General features: G+C 34.3%; 1 protein-coding gene across 1 annotated transcript in view; it reads right to left on the bottom strand.

Moving 5' to 3' along the window:
* The window catches only part of LOC106884341 (glucagon-like peptide 1 receptor), a 224,519-nt gene that overhangs the window by 46,648 nt on the left and 160,694 nt on the right, over positions 1-17,177 (bottom strand). Inside the window, exons 5-7 of the mRNA XM_052970164.1 lie at positions 15,361-15,455; positions 13,388-13,556; positions 8,808-8,964 (exon numbers count right to left, since the gene is read on the bottom strand). Of these exons, the coding sequence (XP_052826124.1) occupies positions 8,808-8,964; positions 13,388-13,556; positions 15,361-15,455 (421 nt within the window). The remainder of the gene's footprint in view (positions 1-8,807; positions 8,965-13,387; positions 13,557-15,360; positions 15,456-17,177) is intronic.

Genomic DNA, 17,177 nt, shown 5'->3' with positions numbered 1-17,177 from the left:
ATGCTGACACAAATATACAGAACAGAAGGTGCGAGATGAATAATTATTTCAAATTTTTTGCAACAAGAGAAGCTTGGGGAAGGTGGGGATGAGTCGATTACATCGACTTCAATTTTCAACTGGTACTTATTTTAACGACCCCGAAAAGATGAAAGGCAAACTCGACCTCGGCAGAATTTGAACTCAGAACGTAGCGACGGGCGAAATACCGCTAAGCATTTCGTCCAGCGCGCTAACGATTCTGCCAGCTCGCCGCCTGTTTTTGAATGATTATCGTAAAACTACATCGGACAGATGTAAAATGGTTTGCCCCAATCTGCACAACAATACAAATCTTCGTAACATACATTAACAGAAGCGTTCCATGGACAAGTAGATATTTAAGTAAACTCAAGATCTTGTGTGTATATTAGAAAACATTCAGTTAGATTATCTGTGATAAGTGGATAGTCTCCCATATGGAACATATTCGCATGTTTGCCTGTCATCTCTGATTTCCAGTACACACACACACACACACACACACACACACACACACACACACACACATATATATAGACACTCACATATGTCGGGTGCTGCTGTGTGTATAATTACTAAATGAATTCAGTAATTATACAGATGCGTTGACAAATATGTATAAAGTAATTTAATATTGGGTTGGTCAAAATGTCCGTTCGGTTTTTGCCAACATTAAGCTTCAAAAACACTAAGTAGCTAACTTAAGCTGTCACTTGAGCATGCGCATTCGTTAGATACTTGAAACTTCATCGTAGTTTGACGCGAACGTGTGACGAGACAGGTTGTATTCTGTGTTCTTGGGATCACCGTGAAAATAGGGGACCAAAAAACTATCGATACCTCATGGTTTAAAAAAAAATAGCAAGAAAACGATGGAAACCTGCAAGGGTATATATATATATGCTGTATATAGAGAGGATATTCTTATGAACATGTGTGCTAGAGGTTGTTTTTCAATCAGGAAATGTTTCGATTCAAGATGCACCTTGCTCTGACCAACCAACAGATTAACAGGGACACCAATTACCGTTATGCGAGCAGGATGATCGCACATATTCACCAAATATCCAAATCGAGTAGTGAAGATCATCTACATCAACGTAATTACGTCAGCAAGTTTGATGTTTGTGTCTCACATAAATCGAATGATGCTAACCTCGCCCAAGAGATCCCTATCTGGGATGCTTAGCAGAGATGTGAAGAAAATGATCCCAACAATGTGAAGTGCAGACGATCATGGGGAAAGCAAGCACGGTGAACCACCACAAACAAACTCCAAATACGAAGTGACCAAAAGAAGGTTATGCTTTCAATTTGGTGTGATTGGTAGGGTGTTGTGAGCTTCTCCACATGGTTAGGAGCATCAGATCGGATGTGTACTGCGAGCAACCGGACAAATTAAACGCAGCGACCCACCAGAAGGACTCCAGCATTTGCTAATCGTAAGAGCATTATATCTTATCACGATAATGCCAGACCGCACACTTCTTCGCAGACGCGGCAGAAGTTACTGGGATTTGCTGGGTAGTTTTATTGCACCCTCCATATTCGTCTAACCTCGTGGCTTCAAATTTCTACCTGTTTCCGTGTTTTCAAAATTAATTGAATGGACAGCCCTTCAACTCTGAAGAGGAAGTAAAAATTCACCAGGAAATGTTTTACGCAATTTACTGAAAGGAAATTCTTTGAGCAGGGAATAATGTATCATTGATTGAATAAATCGCTTTGCATTAAAACTTATTTTCGCTTAAAACCCGAACGAACTTTTTGGCTAATATCTATTTACGAACAAGAAAGATAACAATTTATAAGGGATAAGAGGTTAATAATTTATGCACATATATGAATATATACACATATACAAATATTTATACGCTTATATGGATATAGTGTAACCATCTCGCATATACCTAGTAGCTGAAAAATCTCTATTTAAGAACAGTAGCAATTTTAATGGCTAAGAGGTTAATAGGTAAGGATATCAAAGTAAGAAAACAAAATAATAAAAATTTATAGAAAATGATAAGAAATATATACATTAAAATAGACAGGGTATTAAAATTTGAGGTAGGAAAGAGATAACGGTTGCCCTAAAAGAAGAGGTAGTAGGTATGGGAGTAGTGCGGGCAGTTGGAAGTATTCCGACCGAAGAGATTTTAGAAGGTGCAATGTTACAGGTGCTATTATATAAATGATTTTAGAGTTTCTACTGGGTATATAATTAGGAGACTTACTTACATAAAAGCCATTACAAATATACACGATAGGGTAGAACATCATAAAAAGAACAACTAGCTTAATCACCAAAAACATGATGAAGTCAGACTAACTAGGCAGGAGTTTTCATGGGATAGTAATTACATATTGCACCACATATAACATATAGCTTATAACGTATGCAATGCAATTTAATTCACCATATAAATCAATATCCCATGATTTTATATATATATATATATATATATATATATATATATATATATATATATATATATATATATATAATACATACATACATATATATATATATATATACATATATATATACATACATACATACATACATACATACATACATACATATATATATGTATATATATATATCTATATACACACATATAAGCCATATAAATAGAAGTCGAAGAAGTCCTTTAACACATCATTACTGATTCGTTACATTTGTTTCTGTACCACTCTGCACGCAACGCCAGTTTACACAAAAATCGAAGTGGAAATTTACGTAATATTTGCGGTTTTAAACATTAGAGTGGCACTTCCTCAGACTTGCATCAAAAGTGCGCCCTCATTTTGCGTCTTTCAGACATTGTTTTGTTGCTTATATAGGGAGGAAACGGAAGTATATAAAAGTGTGGTTAGGATATGAATAATTAGTATAGAGATCATGTGTGAAAGAAGAAGAAGAAGAAGAGGAAGAAAAAGAAGAAGAAGAAAAAGAAGAAGAAGAAGAAGAAGAAGAAGAAGAAGAAGAAGAAGAAGAAGAAGAAGAAGAAGAAGAAAAAGAAGAAGAAGAAGTTATCAATTTAATCTGACTTCTTTGCTTAAAGTTGTCGCTTGTGGCAAACTGAATTAATTTTTCACCCATCAAACGAAATTTTGTACCAGTGACAATGTTGTACTGACTGACCATCCTGTGAACCTTTAGTCCAGATAAATTGATTTGCTATATATTGTCCTTTCCTCATTTATTAATATCATTAGCTCCTCCTCCTTCTTCTTGCTCTTCTTGTTCATCTCCTTCCTCTTTTTTCTTCCTCTCCATCCTTTCCACATGATCTCTATACTAACACACACACACACACACACACACACACACACACACACACACACACACACACACACACACACACACACACACACACACACACACACACACACACACACACACATACACGCACACACACACACACATGTTCGTCTTGGAATGCATGTATATCTATTTGTTTCTTGCAAACATGTTTTATAAACATAAATATATTTCCATCCCAAATTCATTGGAAAACGAGAAATATTCTATAATGATGTCATGAGAATTTAGACAGAAATTATTTCACAGAAACTTTGACTTTGCCAAACATCAAAATATGGTTAAAAGTTGTTTTTGTTTTATTTAGGATGCAATTAGCTCTATCTATTTTCTGCATACAAAAAAATTATCCCCACAAAAACAAAAGCATATAAGTAAATAAACAAAACAAATGACCAAAACTAAAAATTATCTGCATTTTACGAGAAACCTCTGAAAATAGTTTGACAGATAAATGAAACTGAAGCTAGTTTCAGCTCTCGATTTGCTTGATTCTAATGTATATCTTTTATAATCTTACAATCACAAAAAGTTGTTTACTCTGTGAAAGAAAAAACGGATACATTTGTATGGAACTGAATGTGGCAGCATTTGATTTTTACAGGAAATGTCAGATGTTTAAGTAGACATGCAGACATGTAACAATATACATTGTTTCTATAGATAGAAAATAAGAGTGAAATGGAAAGTAAAGAACTGCGGACAGGAATTTAATTGTTTGCACATAGATTTTATTTCAAGTAATTCATACTGACTCACCGAGAATTTAGCGCAATATAATTTCATGCAGCTTCTTTAAAATATTGAATCACACAGTAACAAGGTTGGATAGACCATGAGATTATCAAGCAATCATGTTTTCCTCAACTTAATTTTGAATGCAGTTCAGAAAATTGGCTAAATGAATAATACAAACCAATTGACATATTATTATTTATTTACCAAGAAATTATCTTTTCATATTTTGGGAACTGAAGGCGGTGAACTGGTAGAATCGTTACCACGCCGGGCGAAATACTTGGCGTTATTTCGTCCACCGTTATGTTCTGAGTTGAATTCCACTTTTCATCTTTTCGGGGTCGATTATATAAGTACCAGCTGGGCACTGGGATCGACATAATCAACTTACCCCTCCCTGAAACTGCTGGTTTTGTGCAAAAATTTATAACCAATATTTTGGGGATTGCCGTTCTATTTTTCTTAGATTTTTCCACGAATATTCTTCCGCTTTCTCTCTCCACTTATATATCAACCTCATTGAAAACGGAAAAGAGTGTTATGTTTCATTTGTCCTAAATAGCACATGTTCTTTAAGTGATGATTTATTCGGAAGGCAATAGCTACTTTAATTTTATTAAAGACCTGTACCTTCTATATAATTATGATTTAATTCTTTAGAAAACTTCTTTCTTGTACAAATTATATGTACAAATTATTTTCCCACTTTAAGTGTTTATAAGTATCTTCATGACATACTTCCTTGATATCAAGGTCAATATCTAATGTTTGTCAACATCTCTCTTTTGATTGTTGCCTTGGCCTAATTATTTAGGACGAATTTCTTGATGTTCTAAATAAATGTTTTAATAATGTTAAAAAAAAAAAGTCTTTTCCTTATCTTCAGTACTTCGTGATATGAAATATATCCAAGTTTGATATATTTCCAGACTGGAGTTTAGCTGCATATAAGTGCAGTTGTAATTAGAAATCATGAAATTGCATATTTATAATGATAAGTGATCTAAATACTATAGTATCTCTATAAAAAGTCGTTATTTGAGTCGTTTACAGCGAGATCTGAAACGACGATTTACATATTTATTCTTAATCCATTCCGGCAGATTCGAACGCAGAAAATATCTTAGTCGCTGTTGTATACACCATAGGAGAACAGCTTCACCGTTTTACGACAAAAACGTGTTTATAACACACTCAACTCATTGGCGCAAGGAATTCTGGGGCACTGGTTGACAGATATACGCACCGTTTGGTAAACAGTTTGTTCGCTGAATGTATTAACAAAACCACTAAATTGTTTGGGCTCAAAAGGGCCGGGCATTTCTGGGTGACAAGACACAGTATATCGAAACACCGGCATCTCAGACACTTTTACGCCAATGAAACCGAATGTGTCATCATAAAAGTGAGGATTATTCTATGACGTACACAACAGCGACTAGCATATTTTGCGTCCGAATCTGCCGAGACGTACTAAGAATAAATACTATTTATTTCTAGCAATGAATGTTATTCAGTGATATCGCTAGTTAATGCTTTCAGCGGCTGGCTAAAGATGAAATTTTTAACGAATATAGTTTATTGTCATTTAACAGATTATCTGCCTCCGATTTTAAATAGCAAGCAATCCTTTCTTCCATAATTTTCATTTTCCGTGTTCTTTTCAACATAACGAGAGAAGTTAATAAAGGTGTATATCGAATATCAAAGAAATGAAGATATTCTACTATACAATGCTAGCTAAGAGATTTTTGATTAGTTGCTCTCTCTTTCTGTCAGGTAAGTAATACGACTGCATTGTAATTCAAAAGCATTTAAATATGGCCTATTACACTGTCGTGAGTGCACTATTAATGGATTCCACTCTAAACTTCAGATTATTTCTTGCATTACAATAACCTTACACTTATCGACTTCTTCTCTTCCCGTATTGACTATAGCTGGCGATGACCATTAATAATTATCGCGACTTTACGAGTTCAATACATTTCTTAGGTTGTTTAATTCTCTGATTGCTTCAATAATATGAGACAACTGAGAGAAGACACAAACAAGGAAGGAATTCTAGAGAGCCGGGAGGGTTTCTGAAAATCGTTCAATGAAGAAGGACTTGTTCTTAAAATGTTGGTTGGAAGGAGCACTGTCAACAATCTACGCATTGCATAAGACTGACAGAAATACTCTCTCAAAGATATTTTTAAAAATTGAACTCAAATGTCAACAACATCATTTACGCGTTCCTGTGTTATAAAATGTCAAACTCTTTGCTGATATTGAGGAGATATCTTTGGTTCTTTATAATAGAGGATGAGACCAATCACGTCAAATACAGGACGAAATTGTACTGGTGATCACTAAGAATGGAATGAAATCGAGAGTCATTAAATTCCATAGCGAAAATTGGGTGATGGTTGACTAATTTAGAGAGATTGCACTTACTGGGATTGATATACATTACTCTATGTTGTCATACGTAAAGGTTGATACTCATAGGCAGAAAACGTCGAGATTAATGAAGGTAGGGACCAGCTCTAAGCCGACTGGGAACGGAATTGAAGAGACAATTTCTGGACCTGTCAATTAGTGGGCTGAAATCACTGCACAAGATTTCCCATTTAGCAACTACTACAAACAAACGTACATTTGCTTCCATGTGAATTGTTACAGGCGTAATTTTGTTGAGGATGGGAGGAAAGAAAACATTACGAAGTTGGTATTATTCCTTTTGATAAAAGAACAAAAATATCAACTATAACTTCTAAGCCGACAACAATTGCAGGCTCTGCAATGCATCCTTTATTATTTATAGTTATCTTGCATGTTTATCTGTGTAACACTGCAGAAAATGACTGTGCTATACGGGATTTTGCAGTCACAATATTTTTTAAAAAGTCAATAAATTTTGTACATCAGATTTGTAGCTTTCTGGAAAATTCACTTTCTGTCAACTCCACCCCAACAGGGATTTACGTAGAATATCGACGGCATGAAAATCCTCAGTTAAAATTTATAAATCGTTGCTAATACTGGGGTTGACTTAGAATAAAAGCACAGTTTATTGGTGAGCTTGTTAGGTAGGGGTATTCATTGATTGTAGGAATATATGAAAGGAAGCGGTGCTGAACGAGTACCGACTACAGAAATAAAGGCATTGCATGTAATGATTTGTGGACTCGGTAAAGAAACGCCTGAATGATAAAAACTTACATTTTGAACTGTATATGAATATAATAATGCAGCTGCAGTAAATGAAGAACCGCAATATTGCACTAGTTATTATATATTTCAAATAGGGAACTTTTAGGGATTATGCAGTTTCGTCTGAATATAATCTCTGCTAATATCTTAAGTACAAAATAAAATTTTGATATTAGATACTCATGCATTTATTTCCCATGTAATCTCACTCTCTCTAATCCGTATATATAAATTATTAGGGTGGCTATTCGCAAGTCAGAACGGTTAAGCAACAAGTACAGTTGTCACTAAAGTGACGGAGGATGCTAGTAAGCACCAGCATTGCTAGAAATAAGACTCAAAACAACTCTCAGCCACGTGAGAACACTTTTCTAATGGCTGACAAGGGAGATAGGTTCACTCCCATTGACAAGCGAGATGGAGTCATATCAACGTTGATTTCAGATTTAATCAATCTTCATCAGTGACCCATTACTACGAGTGAGTGGGCAAACGAAAGCAAAGGGCACCCAACATAGGATTTATAGTTATCATTTAAAACAGTTTGATTCAGTTCTGTGCGACTCTTGAAGTCGCACGGAGCCAAATCAAACTGGTAGATAATTTTCCTTTACATCTATCTATAAGTAACACTCATAGGTCAGTCGTATCATTAAGTGTCTAAGTAAAGTGTTTTACATTTTCTTATAATTTGATATTTTGAAGTACTAGATAGGTACAGAATAATTATAATTGCAATTATGTCTAATATTCTTTTCTACTCTAGGCACAAGATCCGAAAATTTATGGGAGGGGGCCAGTCAATTAGATTAACCCCAGTACACAACTGGTACTTAATTTATCGAGCCTGAAAGGATAAAACGCAAAGTCGACCTCAGCGGAATTTGAACTCAGAACGTAAAAATAGACAAACTGCCGCTAAGCATGTCGCCCGGCGTGCTAGCGTTTCTGCCAGTTCGCCACATTATAACTATGTCTAATATTGGAATATCATCTGAATGAAAACTGTTTCTTTACGTTCGATGATCAAATCCTCCTTGGTATAAGTCTGCCTGTCACGCTTATGAATAGTGGCTTCTAACAGGTATATTTTACTTTCTACGAGTATATTACATTTTTTACATATATGACTGGTTTTTGGTGTATCGAACTCAGCGGAATGAAACAGAAAGTTTCACATGATTTAATCTGAGACTCAATATCGGATTTCATTTACTTCAGCGCCCTTAAACTTTCCTTTGTAACCACGTAATCTAACAAATTTATTTGCCTGGAACTCGACTGTTTACATATGCATGTATGTATGTATGTATGTATGTATGTATGTATGTATGTATGTATGTATGCATGCATGCATGTATGTATGTATGTATGTATGTATGCATGCATGCATGTATGTATGTATGTATGTATGTATGTATGTATGTATGTATGTATGTATAAAACATTGAGTTTAGCATTTTGTGAGTGCCACATCAAAAGAAATGTATAGTTAATACCATGAAAATGAAATATTTATACTTACCCCATCCAGATATGATATACCATTTCGTCTTGGGATTTTCAGCAAATACAGAGATGTAGATCAAAATATGAAGATACATTCCTTCAATGAATACCCATATATAGTTGGTAAGCATTGTATAGTTAAAGATAGTAAAAAACAGCTTGCATTCCCAGTGCTTAAAGGAAAATTTACAAAATGTGTTAATAGAAGAAAACATACGATTTCCAATCAGTACTGATTAACTGAATTCTCACTGTTCCTTACTAACATTTTAATTATATTTTATCATGATCGTACTGTATTTTATTAATATAAGATATTGACATCTATTATTACATTTAAAAAAGAAGACATAATTTGTTTTAACAATTTATGTCCCTAATTTTCTGTAATTTTCATTTGTCTATGAATTTAACTGAAATTAAATTTTGTTTAGTTAATGAAATTTAAAAAAATGTTGGATTCTCTGCAGATATTTTGTTCAATATTTGAATGTAAGATCAGCTGTGTAGTTTATGTATGATTGTTCTCAATAGCCCGAATATACAAGAGTTGGACAAAATAATGGAAACACCTTAAAATTTCAAACTAATTATTTTAATATGGGGTAGGACCGCCTTTGGCAGTAATTACAGCTTGAATTCTACAAAGTGTGAACTCGCACAAAGTTTGAATTGTTTTCAAAGGAATTTTTGTCCATTCTTCAGCTAAAACAGTCTCCAGAAAATATCTGCTCCTTACTTGATTTTCTAAAATGCACCATAAATGTTCAATAATATTGAGATCTGGGGACTGTGGTGGCCAGATAAGATGTTCAACTTCACTAGAATGTTCCTCGTGCCATTCAATAACAATTTTAGCTGTGTGAATTGGTGCATTATCATCCTGAAAGATTATTCTGCAACTGAAAGAAATAGTTCCGCAACCATAGGATGAATCTGATCAGATAAAATGTTTAAATAGTCTTGGCTATTATTTCTGCCAAGAAGGGAAACCATTAGGCCGGTGGATTTCCAAGATATAGCCCTCACCCCAGATCATCACAGATCATCACACAGATCACCCTCCATGTTTAGCAGTTGGAAGAAGGCAGTCTGGGTGGAATGCTTCTTTTGGCTGTCCACCACATATACTCAGCCGGTGGTCGGAAATAAGGTAAAGGATTACTCGTCCAATAAAATAACATTCTTCCACTGCTCTAGGAACCAATACTGTAGGTTTTTATTCCACTCTAAATGCTTTGCAGCATTTGTTTCTGAAAGTAGTGGTTTTCAGATTGCAGCCCTCCCGTGAAATCCGGCTTTGTGCAGCTCCCGCCAAACAGTTTTTGTGGAAACTGGGTTCTCGAGGTGGTCATTAAGCTGTGCAATAATTTTGGGAGCTGTACTTTTGTAATCCTTTCTAACAATTCGCGTAAGAGTCCAAAGCTTTGAAAGCTTTGGTTTTCTTCTGGAGTTTTGCTTCGACGAGGAGATTTTTCCCTCTTTCGTAAAGGCTGCCATTACTTTCGAGATAATACTTATGATACACCAAATATTTCGGCTGTTTTCGTTACACCAGCGCCTGACATACGAGCACCAACAATCTGACCGCTTTGAAAGTTTGATAGATCTGTCATTTTAATGAATTGTAATTACCTTTTGCTGATTATAGCTGAAAAGAAACAGCAATTTTAGCAAAACATATTAAGCAACACTAATAATAACTAAAAAAAAAACACATAAAAATAAACAAACTTTTGATGGTTTTTTTGATTTCTCAAAATTATGATGCTATGATGATAGGTGTTTCCATTATTTCGTCCAACCCCTGCATATATAAAACCTCACACTACATAATAGATAAACAATTAATGACTTGATTTATGTTTGCTTTGCTGCCTTTCCAATTTGAAATAAGAAATGCTCAGACGGTAATTAAAACTGATCTTCTGTGTCATTTGGAAATCGCTACAGAATAATTGCCAATTATTTGATTCGAACATTATAGAGTAATCAACTGTCAAAAGACTGAGGAAATACGATGAAATATTGATGGACTAATTTAAATTAATACGAATGTGTATGCTTTGCTAATAAAATTCTAGTTAGAGAATAACTTCAGTTAGCAGCTTATGTTATAGGTGAAATTGTAATTAAATATCTATTAATAACTAAGTGCAGGCCGTTAGAAAATAGGGCGAGAAGTGGTTAGTAACATTAAATTCTGGCGAGAACAAACCAATGTCTTTCAGTAGGAAGCAGGATCTCTATCTTACTTCCGTTTTCATGAGTTATAGGTCTGAGGTATCATATAGTGAGACAGTCAGATTCTTAGACAAAATGTCCTTGAAATTGCTTGGTTTTAATTTCTCGCCTGATCATTCTTGAAGTTCCTCCGTACAATCAATTAAAAGGTCTGCTTCTTGCGAGGTGGGGGTCATTGTACAGATCAAAAGACTACCTCATATTCTAGGCCACTTTGTATCGTTATGATCCCTCAATTGAACCTGGTATGGAATACTGCTGACATACTCGGGCAGGTGCAACATCTTGTCGCTTGGCTCTCCTTGACCATTTTCAGAAGCGAATCTCTAATATGATTGGTCCCTTTTTTCAACTCTGAAAACCTTGTCACATGGACGTGACGTCTCCTGTCTCGGTCTTTTCTATTGTTATTGCTACAGAAAGTGCTCTCATGAACTTTCTCACTTTGTTCCAGAACACTTTGTGCCATCTCGCGGGTCTCAAAACTCACGTTGTCTTTATCCAAAATACTGTTTTGCTTCCATGAATAAGGAAGTCTTTCTACGGTCGTAGGTTTTTTTTCCCTCAAAATGCTAGACTTTGGGACTCTCTTCATCTCATTGTTTTCCCCTTTTCTACGACCAGAACTCATTCAAGTTTAAAGTAAATTCATTTCTTTCCTCTTAATTACTCCTTTGTAGTCCATTACAGTAAGTGGAGTTTCTCCTTGTTTGGGACTTTCAATTAAAAATGAAATTTAACTTCAAATTGATTTTTTACTCAACTATTTTTCTGAAGTTATCTTATAGGTTAATCACTGTAACCTATATACAGAACATCTCAAACACTGTTGAACCGTTGTGCCCAGTGCAAAGAGAATAAAAAGAACGATTGAAACGGTTTTAAAATATTGGAAACCAATGCATCAGATATGTGATTGCATCTCAGCTGTCTTAATATTCACGAGTTTCATTAAGTTCGCATCCTGTTAAACGACAAGATTCAAGCAAATTTGTGGACTGTACTAATTGATTTTTACCGTCGCAGACTACCACTAGCTTTCTTGGAATTAAGTCCTTATTTGATCCAGTAATTACTTACAAAGAAATTTCGTGAAAAATCTAGATTTATTCTGCACAACCGACATTTGAGCAGAATATTTATCTGTGTTAATTTTACTTTTCGTGCTAAATGTTTCATAAGCTACTTTGTTAACTGGGTTTTATTATTCCAACCGATTGAAATATTACTTAATTAACCATTAGGAAAAAGGTAAGAAGAAAGCCATTAGAAGAAAGGTAAAGCCATTCCAAGCAAAGTATATTTGCACTAGATAGTATATAGTATTGAAATCAGGCTGGTGAAGAATTTTTACTCGTGGCTTCTAGTAAGGCACAAAGGATAAAACTTTGAGGAAGGGGGTTAGTTCATTTCGTCGACTCCAGTACTCAACTGTAACTTATTTGTAACTTATTTGCAAAGTCGACCTTGATGGAATTTGAACATAAAGAGCCAGAAGAAATGCTACTGAGCATTTTGTAAGACGCGGTAACGATCCTGTCAGCTTGCAGGCTAATAATAGCATGAGAAAAGATTTAATAAGAAATATCCAAGCTCCTACTATATTTTGACATTTGAAGAAACTAAAACTTTCAGCTTTTATGTAATAGTTACAAATTTATGAAAACAGTTGTATCGTACTTACACCAAGATTCGTTTTTTATGTTTAGAAATGTTAGAATACTAATACCTTTGTCTGATCGTTTTATTTATTTTTCTCGGATAGTAAAAATGTACGATCTTCAAAACTTATAACTTTCGAATTGCTTTAGTCATAATTTTATCCCATCAAATCAAATCTATTCAAGAATGAAATTACAAGTGTATATACAAGCTTCCTTTATAAATCAATTTACGATGGTGTCACTGTATAAAATCAGTAAACTGCTTACGAAGTTTGGAAAGTTTATAATGGAATAGTAAGAATGCTAACATGTGGTACTCCTTTGATGTATTTTTCATTCTGATTTTACAAGCAATATTTAATTGAAAGAAGGCAGTGAGCTGCAAGAATCGTTGGTACGCCGGGTAAAACGCTTAGCAAAATTCGCCGGGTCGATCCTCTCGAGTATGATAAAATAAGTATCATTTTAGCACTGGGGTCGATGTAATCGACTTACCTCATCTTCCGAAATTTCTGGCCATGTGCCGAAATTTCAAATCGATATTTAATCCAAACATTAATACGAGAATGTTATATTCTTATCAAATTACACGAAAGAACACCTATTGAAGTATGTGTTACTATAACAGTTAGTCTACCACCGTATAACGATGGTCAGCCGTATAAATTTATAAACGAAAATATCTTACCGATTTATCGTCAACAAATTCAACTTTGCCGTCTTCAGTTATATGTAAATCTGCCGCAAACGCAAGACCTTCCTTTAACATGCTGTCTTTGGTTAGAGCCAGTAGAGCTCGAAGTATGAATGATAGAAACAAGTTGACGTGGATCGTGTTTCTTCGGCATCGTAGTTTTCTGGAGGTAGAAGAACATTTCAGATGTTTTATTTATTTAAATCTTTATAAAATTATCAAATGTGAATAGCTTATTTCTGAAAATTATTACATTATGTTTTCATTTGTATTAGATTTTCAATTTTAATAATTATTGTTTTGTTTTCAAACTTGCAGACCTAAAAATATCAGTTTATATTTGAAATAAATTGTCAAAATTGTGTGATTTGAGATTGAAATGATTAACGTAAACATTACTAAATATTAGCTAATGTCATTCAGTGGATCCTACTACCATGTTGAGAATTTGCATGAAACTGCACGTATAAATATTACGAATAATTTATGTCGTTACTTTCTGTAAGAGAATCAGCCAAACTAAATCTTTTTTTCCTAATATATAATGATCTTTTAGAAGTAGAATAGTTAGCAGGCAAAGTGGATGAATTAGGCTGAAGATGTGTTGAATCCCTGATTCATGACATGTTAATTATAAATGTAAGGTAAGATAAATATCACCAGATAACCATATCTGCGCTGATGACAATATTTTAAAGCTGTAACATTTTAAAGCCAGGAGCTGATCAGAAATATCAGAAATGGTATAATTTACGTTGCTTCTCACTGAACGATCTAGTATCCTTAATACTATCAGCAAGCAAATATTAAGACAGGTGCGCAGAAACCTGAAAGATCAGCTGTGCATCTATGAGGTGTTTCTTTAAACATTAATTTGAAAACGACGTTGTCGGAAATACACCGGTTTCAATCACAGCATTCACCAAATTCTTGAATCCATTCACATCAGGTGCCTCCAATGCATCCCAGGCGTTTCGAGAGAAGACAGGGTTCCATATCGAACCATCTTCGAACGCTGCAACTCCTTCATCATCAAATCTCTAATTGACAAACGTCAATTTCGCTGGAATGCCCATCTCATCAAGATGCACCCTTTCCGTCTTCCCCATATTGTATTCAATGAGGAGCTGACCGAAGGTCAACAATCTGTTCGAAGACAGAGGAAGAAATACAAAGATCAAGTTGCTGCCATCCTGCGGAAATGCAACGTTCCTCTTACAGATATAGTAAAACTTGCTGCCGATTGAAGCGAATAGCGGACAATCTGGTATCATACTTGTGAAACTGGCGCGCATTGGTGTCATGAATGGCTCTACGAGCACCGAGTAAGGCGTGCTCATCGGTTCATATCCGACTTGTAGAAAAATCTGCTGCTCGGCTTTTGGTCTCTGTTCACATCAGCGGATTCACCAATTGCATTTGGCATCACTTGAAGGGATATCATCGTCCGCAAATCTGAGGGACCTCCAAGTTAGGATGTCTGCATATGATAACATTGAAGTGAGACGCTCTCCTGCACAGAGGGTACAAATGCTAAGGATCGGAGTAAATCACACAAAATACTTTGAACTGAGTTCATGTTGCATAAAATTCGCACAGCCAATTAACCAAACAATATATATACTTCTGTCGAGAATATCAGTGAGCAATATTTTATTCAATTCAACCGAAGCCATTAACTTCCTGTAAGTATTCAGCGCGTCAAATATTTGCTTTAGTTACAGCTACCTATTAATGGTGTATATTAGTACCTTGGAGAATTGAACAAACAAGGTTAAAATTTGTTATATATATATAGATAGTGCATCTCGATTATGGGGTAACTGTTTACTTTTCCGCCAATATCTCGGTAATATATCGACTAGGTCAGCTACAATATTTTGAATATGCTTTATTGAACAAATACTTGTTAAATATAGCTTTGCATAAAAAAATAATGAACGACTTCATTGTGATATATACTTTACCTGAAATATAACATTATAAAGCATGCTATTACCAGTGAAACCAAGCTAAGGCCATATCCAACATTGGACATAATGATTATTCTGGGAAGATGTTCCTATGAAGACAAAAGTAAGATAGTATTAGTAGACATGTCATTTTAAAATAAAGCTGCACACATTTTCATCATCCAAAGAATAAGACTTAATTTCAAGGTTTGTTATTTCTCTTCGCACAGAAGAGAAATTAGATAATTCTAGGATATGAATAATTTTGAAACTTTGAGATTGAAGCGAAGAAATAAGGAAATTTTCTAACCATGCCTGAAAACTTAATATATATGTTGAGACATGTCCTTCGTCTATGAATAGGTTTGTTTAATATTAGGATTCAATTATATCAGGATATTCGCCATTGTAATAGAAATGCAATCAAAGAAATCTGAACACAAATATAATTTCCAATAAAAATAATTTGGATATCATTGAAGGTGAATGATGCAAAAAGTTATTCTAGGAGAAATTACTTATATCAATGCCAGAATAAATGAAGCTGACATCTAGTTAGACGATGTATAATTATGAAATATTTGAATTCTACTGATGATTAAAGATACGCGAAAAGTCGTATCAGCTGACGTTACGAAGAGTAAATATGTGAGAAAAGACGGAAACCATTTACAGCTTTTGTCCTTAGATAAAGTTAAAAATATAAAACTGAATAAACAATACACGTCCATGTGATGAACTGATAACTCAATGAAGATTCATTTGGCATGAGTAAAAATGTAACGTGATATATTTAAAAGAACGTTCAATTATTATGTACTTGGATATAGTCTATAGCAAAACATTCAAACATATATCATAGTTATCAAATAATTACATTTATTTTATAAAAGAGGGAAGTATATTTAACCAAATTTACTTCGCATATAATTACAAAACAATACTCAGCAATGATGGACCATCTGTTTGTGTACAAGAAACATACCATTTCCATAGCTCAGCTCAAAGTTCCACAAACATCAGTTCCCCCATGTCATAGGTTAAGATCTTTAAAGTCATGCACATATTGCACGTATATACAATTCATTCTTCAGTTTCAAGTCATCATTATAAATATCAAATCGAACTCTAAATCAACAGAAAAGCCTCCCCTAATGTCTCGAGAGATTTTCACTGTCTGCTATACGTTACACCCAATAAAGTTAGCCAACTCACACATACCAACGTTCACAGAATCCAATAAAATAAATCAATATACTTTTTATTTAGCAGAGAGCGGAAATAAACAAAACATAAAACCACGCTCTCGAATCAATCGCCATAAAAACATTTGTCTACAGTAATTGAAATATTAGCTTACAAATATAGAAAACTCAAATACCATATATACTTATGAGATGCAAAATGCTCTGAATCTTTTCTAATCCACGTAACACCCTCTAGCTTCATATTGAACATTCATCTTACAGAAATAGAAAAGAACATTTACTTGATCATTCGATCAGCTACAAGCAACAACCAAATTTCCTTGAAATCACAAACTACGGTCTTGAAAATGAAGGACCATTGAACTCAATAATGTACATTATTTACATTATTTATATTTGACGGATATTTGTCGCCATCTTGTTTGTTGCTAACACAACGTTTTGGCTGATATACTCTCCAGCCTTCATCAGGTGTCTTGGGGAAATTTCGAACCTGGGTTCTCATTCCTAAGGTATTTTCGATGTTATTATTATTATTATTATTATTATTATTATTATTATTATTATTATTATTATTATTATTATTATTATTATTGTTATTATTATTATTTAGGTCACTGCCTG

The sequence above is a fragment of the Octopus bimaculoides genome, chromosome 8 (genome assembly GCF_001194135.2).
Source record: "Octopus bimaculoides isolate UCB-OBI-ISO-001 chromosome 8, ASM119413v2, whole genome shotgun sequence".
Classification (NCBI taxonomy): domain Eukaryota; kingdom Metazoa; phylum Mollusca; class Cephalopoda; order Octopoda; family Octopodidae; genus Octopus; species Octopus bimaculoides.
The sequence above is the reverse complement of the archived record's forward strand: the minus strand, read 5'-3'. Positions and strand labels throughout refer to the sequence as shown.